General features: G+C 44.6%; 1 protein-coding gene across 2 annotated transcripts in view; it reads left to right on the top strand.

Annotated features, from left to right (window-relative positions):
- Hmox2 (heme oxygenase 2) overlaps positions 1–7,595 on the top strand; it is a 27,396-nt gene extending 19,801 nt beyond the window's left edge. For both annotated transcript variants that reach the window (XM_028788392.1, XM_028788393.1), the window contains exons 2-6: positions 3,290–3,411; positions 4,533–4,650; positions 5,344–5,835; positions 6,535–6,661; positions 6,752–7,595. In XM_028788392.1, coding sequence (XP_028644225.1) covers positions 3,326–3,411; positions 4,533–4,650; positions 5,344–5,835; positions 6,535–6,661; positions 6,752–6,879 — 951 coding nt within the window. In that variant the 5' untranslated portion in view covers positions 3,290–3,325 and the 3' untranslated portion in view covers positions 6,880–7,595. The remainder of the gene's footprint in view (positions 1–3,289; positions 3,412–4,532; positions 4,651–5,343; positions 5,836–6,534; positions 6,662–6,751) is intronic.
- Positions 7,596–7,611: the final 16 nt, after the last annotated feature.

The following is a 7,611-nucleotide window of genomic DNA, read 5'->3' as shown; positions in this document are numbered from 1 at the left end:
TCTCTCTCTCTCTCTCTCTCTCTCTCTCTCTCTCTCTCTCTCTCTCTCTTTTGGTTTTTCGAGACAGGGTTTCTCTGTGTAGCCCTGGCTGTCCTGGAACTCACTCTGTAGACCAGGCTGGCCTCGAACTCAGAAATCCACCTGCCTCTGCCTCCCAAGTGCTGGGATTAAAGGACTGACTTTCTTGTTGACTAGTTCAGGACCTATCTTAACTAGTTTGCTTATACCATCCAGTTCCTATCTCTGGGTTTCTTTTTTACCCTTTCCTTCCTTGAATTTGTTTCCTTCCCTTTTTTTCTTTCTAATAAGATCATGCTACACAAAAGAAGTAGCCAGTTAGCTAAGTTGTCCAACAAAAACCATGGCTGAAGGAAGAGTTTTCTAAATTTCTTATCAGTATTAATGTACTTATATACTGATGTAATCCATGCTGGTCAAGAACTGTACCTCTGAGCCCTACCCCTAGCCCTGTAGTATGCTGGTATATATAGTTGTAATCAGTGGTTTGGCTTTTTCTATGTGTGTACGCATGATTGCAGCTTAATCAGCTTGCCAGAGCTGTGCTAGGATTCCATTGTTTACTGTCCTTTGAGTAGCTTAGTGTCCTCGGCTCTTAGGCTGTGTGATTTATTTTCTTACTTTATAGTGTGACTCTCTATTATTATTGTACAGATTGCTATGAGCAGTTTTAAAGGAGTATATCCTAGAGTGAACAGGTCAGCAGAGGATTTGGAAATGTAGCTTTTCAGAGATTGAAGATAATTGCTTCTACTGGGGCAAGGCAACCTCCTAGTATTACCCTATTTGGTCACTCCCTTGAGGAATGGTGATTAGGTGACAAGAACGGACACAGGTTGTCTCCCTTAGCAGTAGCCTATGTTGGTTGAAAGTGATAGTGAGCCTTCCCAGGAACGGAGCTTTCAGACACCTTAAGGACTCAGTATTCTTCAAAGGGAAATAAGTAAATTGTACTTGGAGTTTAGAAAACTTAAAATGATAGACAGCAGGTTTTTAGTATTATTTTATTGTTTTAAAAATACATATTGTAAACTAGATGTGGTGATACATGCCTGTAATCTAGGAGGCTGAAGTGAGGCTGGAGGATTGAGATAGAAAATAATCCGGGTTAAACTGGGCATAGTGGTGCTCACCTTTAAAGCAGAGGCAAGTAGATCTCTATGAGTTCAAGGTCAGGCTGGTCTACACAGTTCCAGGATGGCCAGAGCTACATAGTAAGACCCCCCCCCCAAAAAAAAAAGAAAGAAAGGAAGGAAGGAAGGAAGGAAGGAAAAAAAAGGAGGGGGGCTGGAGAGATGGCTCAGCGGTTAAGAGCACCGACTGCTCTTCCAGAGGTCCTGAGTTCAATCTCCAGCAACCACATGGAGGCTCACAACCATCTGTAGTGGGATCTGATGCCCTTTTCTGGTGTGTCTGAAAATACACTGTAGTGTACTCATAAAATGAATGAAAGAGCCGGGCAGTGGTGGCATGCCTTTAATCCCAGCACTTGGGAGGCAGAGGCAGGCGGATTTCTGAGTTCGAGGCCAGCCTGGTCTACAGAGTGAGTGAGTGAAAGAAAGAAAGAAAGAAAGAAAGAAAGAAAGAAAGAAAGAAAGAAAGAAAGAAAGAAAGAAAGAAAGAAAAATAGCATAGCCTGAGCTACAGAGCCAGACCCTATATAGCTCAGGCTATTTTTCAGTCTCAAAGTACAATACATACTGTTGGTATATTTAACTCCTTTCCTCCAACACTACCCTTTTATAGGCCTTGAACTTTATTTAGACAAGGATAATCTTGAACTCCTGCCTCTACTTCCAAAGTACTAAGAATACATGCATGTGCCATTATACCTCCTCTTCTTTCCTTCTTCCTTTCTTCCTTACTCCCTCCCTGCCTACCTATCTGGTTTTAGAGAGAGTTTTGTTTAACATCAACAAGGATTTATAGAAAGCCCAGTGTTCCATGTCCAGGAGCTAAATAGTTGAAAAGACAGCTGTGGCCGTTTCTTAGAGCCAGACTTCAGTGTTTCACTGGCTGTAAAGACCGAAGTGGGGCTGGCAGATGCTAAGATTCTTCTTTTTGAGACAAGGTTTCTCTGTAGTCTTTACTGTCCTGGAACTTGCTCTGTAGACCAGGCTGGCCTCAAAATCAGAGATCTATCTGCTTCTGCCTCCCAAGTGCTGGGATTAAAAGCAGTTCCTGGCACTGCCTGGCTTCTAAGGGTGTTTTCTACAGTGCTGGACATTTGAACCCAAGGTCTCACACATGTTAGGCAAGCACTTTACCCTGAGCTACATACACTCCTGCCTTATGGGCTGTTCTTACAGCTAATTGTCTCCCTTGTGGAAAATGCTCAGTAAATAAGAGCTGATTGAGTTAGAAAATTGTTTCTTTTCCTTGGCCCAGTTTGGCCAGAAATGGCTTCAGAGTTGGAATTGTTGTCCTTATGAGTGACTTTCTTAGTTGGTGCTGTTGTACCGTACTGCTCATCTAGAAGTTCCCAAGTGGCCGCCCCTTTATATACTGCTGGAGTAGAGTCTCCAGGGATAGAGGGTGATGTTATTGCTTTATGGGATTGTACTTCCCTTGCTGATGAGAGCTCAGCCATGAAGTAGGCATGGGAATTAATCAGCTAGCTTATTATCTCATGCACCCAGCAGAGCACAGACTAGGTTGGGGACAGTTTGCTAGGTGACTTACTTGAAGGTAATCTCAGGTTTGTTGAGCTGTTCTGTTCTACAGTGGAGCCATTAGGCACAGCCTGGCTTCACTAACTAACTTCTTGTCAATACTCTGTTCTCATTCCTTTCCCCTGGCAGCCCACACAGGTAGAACTGTGTGGTAAAATGGAAGCTTTGCATTGCTTACTAAGCTGAGAGCTGCTGAAGCTTTTATTTATTTATTTTTTAATGTAGCTTTCTTTTATCTTTGGTAGCTTTTTATGTATAATTTTAAACATGCAGAAAAAAAAAGATAAGCCTAGTACAAGGACTTTTCTATCCCTTTTAGCCAGACCGTCAACACTTTTATCTTCTTACCTCACATCCCTACATACATCTTAAGTGCTGACAGTAGCTGCAGACAGCATCCCATTTGCTTCTGAATGCCAGTGTGTATTGCCTAAGAACAAACAAAGCATTATTATAACTCACTGTCCATCTTCAGATCTGTCCATGTTCTGAAACACTCCCAGTAATGGCAAAGCTTTGAGGTGCAAGGGTGTCTCCTTTGTTATATTGGCTTAACTCAGAAAAGGTTACTCAGTCATCAATTCCTTGTGTTTCTACAGGACCAGAGTGAGGGCAGCACAAACTACTCAGCCACAATGTCTTCAGAGGTGGAGACTTCGGAGGGGGTAGATGAGTCAGAGAAGAACAACTCTATGGCACCAGAAAAGGAAAACCATACCAAGTGAGTGAGAGCAACTGGTTGCTGCTTATCAGGAGGCCTCAGCACCTGTCCTACCACCTGTCAGTGTGCCTGATTCAGTCTGTTGGTGGTACTAGGTGGTACTATACAGCACTGAGCTGTATAGATGTTTAGTTACTGGGCCCTGCTGCACATTGTTCCTTAGCTTCTCATTAGAATTCTGTCACTGGCTAAGTTATTCCTTTTTTTTTTTTTTTTTTTTTTTTTTTGGTTTTTCGAGACAGGGTTTCTCTGTGTAGTCCTGGCTGTCCTGGAACTCACTCTGTAGACCAGGCTGGCCTTGAACTCAGAAATCCGCCTGCCTCTGTCTCCCAAGTGCTGGGATTAAAGGCGTGTACAACCACTGCCCAGTTATTTCTTATATTTTACTATATTTGCTAGTAAACCAGTTCTTAGGATGTGGGGTGACACAAAATAATCTCCTAAAAAAATAAAATACTGCAGAGACTAGACCACAAGAGAACCAAATTTTTCTGTTCTAACAGATGAGTGTGTGGATACACAGGAGCCCTTCCCGTGTTCTGTTGTCCTTATGATGGTTTTCCTTCCTTACCCATTGATTGATGTAACTTTATCCTGTGTAATTCTGTAATACAAAACTGGGAGGCAGACACAGGTGGATCTTTGAGTTTGAAGCTATCCTGGTCTATAGAACAAGTTCCAGGACAGTCAGAGCTACTTAGAAACCCTGTCTCAAAGACAAAAGAAAAAGAAACCAACCAAGATCTTGGTCTCTGTCTCCCAACTATCTCATCTTCCCACACCTAGGCCCATCCAGCTCTTTCTGGAGTACATTAAGTTTTGGCTCTTCAGCTACTAGGTGGCTACACAAGCAAAGCGTCATTCATTTGGGTGCTTACTAACCAATCCAGGCACTTTTGAGGAGACCATAGTAAACTTCACGACCACTGAGTTTTATGCCAGATTGTCACGTCCTGCCCTATGGTCACTGACAAGGCTCAGGTAGTCAAGCTGGACTGAAATAGTGTCTGAGTAGCTCCTGCTTCCAGTCTCTATCTTGGACCTAAACTGTCTTTTACCCTTTAGTCCTTTCTGGAGAACTAGAAAGGGCTACTGTCTCACAAAAAATTCATCCCGCACAGAATGGCAGACCTTTCTGAGCTCCTGAAGGAAGGGACCAAGGAAGCACATGACCGGGCAGAAAATACCCAGTTTGTCAAAGACTTCTTGAAAGGAAACATTAAGAAGGAGTTGTTTAAGGTTTGTGCCCTTCAGTCAGATGGGTTGCGTTCTAATCTTTAATAAGGGGTTGGAGGTGGGGTAGCTTTAGTCAGCTAAGGAAGTTGCCCTGCAACCACTCTTAAGGAAGAAGCTGCTGAGTCTTTTCTACTTTTTCTTGGAGACAGTCAGGCTACATAGTCCATATGGGCCCTAACCCTGGATCTTCCATCCTTACCTTCCTGAGTACTGGGGATGAAAGGTATGTGCCACCATGCCCAGACATACATTTGTTTTCCTGGTGTTAAGCCATGGCTATCCTAGCCTAAATGGAGTAACGAAAATATATTTGCAAATACTCACTAGAAGCTTCCTAGGTGTTATTAAGTAGTTAAATATATTTAAAAAGGGTCACAGTTGGGTCTTTGGGAACTGGACAAGGGGCTCTTCTCTTGAGCCACTCTTAAAACAGTGGTGGTGGTGGTGTGCTAGCAAGATGGCTCAGCCATTAAGAGCACTGTCTGCTCTTCCAGAGTTCCTGAGTTCAATTCCCAGCAACCACATGGTAGCTCACAACCATCTGTAATGGGATCTGATGCCCTCTTCTGGCATGCAGATAAAGCACTATTCTATAAAATAATCTTTAAAAAAAACAAAACAGAAAAGCATGGTGGGTTCTAGAGCTGCTGGCTTGGCTTAATAGCTCTCTCCCACAATCTTCCGTCACACTCACAGCTGGCCACCACCGCACTTTACTTCACATACTCAGCCCTTGAGGAGGAAATGGATCGCAACAAGGACCACCCAGCCTTCGCCCCCTTATATTTCCCCACGGAGCTACACCGGAAGGAAGCACTGATCAAGGACATGGAGTATTTCTTTGGTGAAAACTGGGAGGAGCAGGTGAAGTGCTCCGAGGCTGCCCAGAAGTATGTGGATCGGATTCACTATGTAGGGCAGAATGAGCCAGAGCTGCTGGTGGCCCATGCTTATACTCGTTACATGGGGGACCTTTCAGGAGGCCAGGTGCTGAAGAAGGTGGCCCAGCGGGCACTAAAACTCCCCAGCACCGGGGAAGGGACCCAATTCTATCTGTTTGAGCATGTGGACAATGCCCAGCAGTTCAAGCAGTTCTATCGTGCCAGAATGAATGCCTTGGACCTGAATTTGAAGACCAAAGAGAGGATTGTGGAGGAGGCCAACAAAGCCTTTGAATATAATATGCAGGTATTAACTGGGCACTACCATGGAGCCTGATCCATGCGGTTATAACCATGGATGCATGAGTTTGATCCTTTTAGCAGTAGTCAAAGCCAGAGATTTCTTGAGAGGCTACTGGTAGCATGACAAATGAGCTCCTACATGCCCTAGAAAAAGGTGAGGGAACCAGTTAGCCATCATGGAGCATGGAGCATGGAGCCGTGTACAGCTCCAGGAGGCCTGGCTTGAGGCCTATGACTAGTGCTGGAAAGGGCAAAGCCCCGGCATTTGAAATGTCTGAAATAGACCTATTTCCCTCTCTCTCACCACAGGATGTTAGGATTGAGGAATGGATAGTTTCCTCATTTTGTAGCAAATATTGATATAAAAACATTGCTTAGTATAGAGCCAGATTCTTTGGGAAGTAGAATAAGTAGGTTTCACAAGTCTCAGGTAGGGCTGATTTTAAGCCATTTCTGTCGCTAGTACCTCAGTGTTGGGAGAGAATAGCTGTGGGCACTCAAGCAGAGTTGTTAACAGCAGTCACCTGAGCTCCCACTAAGAATGTGCAGGATAGTGTTCACTTTTCTGGCTTATGTTCAGCTTGTTTGCAGTCCTGATCAGATGTATCTGGGCTCTAGCTTCTCCATGGGTGATCTGTAGGGTGTAAATTCTGAGTCTCTCTAGTTTAGGGATGGATGGCCTCTGATTATTTCTGCTTCTCAGATATTCAATGAACTGGACCAGGCCGGCTCCACACTAGCAAGAGAAACCCTGGAGGATGGGCTCCCAATACATGATGGGAAGGGAGATGTACGTAAATGTCCCTTTTATGCTGCTCAGCCAGACAAAGGTAGGTTGTGGGTCCTGAACTAACGTTTTCTGGGGCAGGTGTATCATTGCCTTCCACTGATGCCATTGTCTTATATTGTGCTGCATGCAGGTACCCTGGAAGGCAGCAACTGCCCCTTCCGGACAGCCATGACTGTGCTGAGGAAGCCTAGCCTGCAGCTCATTCTAGCTGCCAGTGTGGCCTTGGTAGCTGGACTCTTGGCCTGGTACTACATGTGAAGGACCTGTCATATGTTGTTTGCATCCTACCCCAAGTGACCTCTTCCATCCCCGTCTCCACCTCTGCCTAAAACTACCACCTCAGGTGACTTTTTAAATGCTGGGTCTGAGAAAACAAGCAACCAATAAAAGCCAGACACTAGAGCCTCTGCCTAACAGCATCTTCTCTGCCAGCCAGGTGCACATCAGACAAAGGCTGTCACTCTGTCAACAGCTAATGCACTACTGCAGGTCAGTCTTGGATCTCTGATCTGGCAGTGCTCCAAGACTTCTCCCATTTAGGAGGCCTACGTACACTGTATTTTTAGTAGTACTTGGAACAGTCATTGCCATGCTGGTAGTGACCTGCCCATACACCCAGGCCTCGTCGGAGTCATGCCATCTCATGATGGCTCAATATTCTAGGCCTGTTGACAGTGGAGTGGAAACTATGCATTCCTGCTTCCAAAGCCTACAGAGCTTATTCTGTATAACCAGGATCACCCTAAGAAGCCTATTAGCCTGGTCTGTCTCCATTGACTTATGTACCTGCAACAGCACTCTAAAAACAAACTACACACATTTCCCTCCTTGGTGGGATACGATAGAGTCTCTCAGAAACAGTGGTATGTTGCATACAAATGGACATCCTCTTCGATGACACTCCTTGCCAATTTCCTAGCACTTTCTATTTCCATGTATTCATGCTAAAACACCATAAAAGATCCTTAATATCTGCTTGGACCTGTGATT

This window comes from Grammomys surdaster, unplaced genomic scaffold (genome assembly GCF_004785775.1).
Source record: "Grammomys surdaster isolate TR1022 unplaced genomic scaffold, NIH_TR_1.0 125745, whole genome shotgun sequence".
Classification (NCBI taxonomy): Eukaryota; Metazoa; Chordata; class Mammalia; order Rodentia; family Muridae; genus Grammomys; species Grammomys surdaster.
This window is presented reverse-complemented; position numbering and strand designations above follow the sequence as displayed.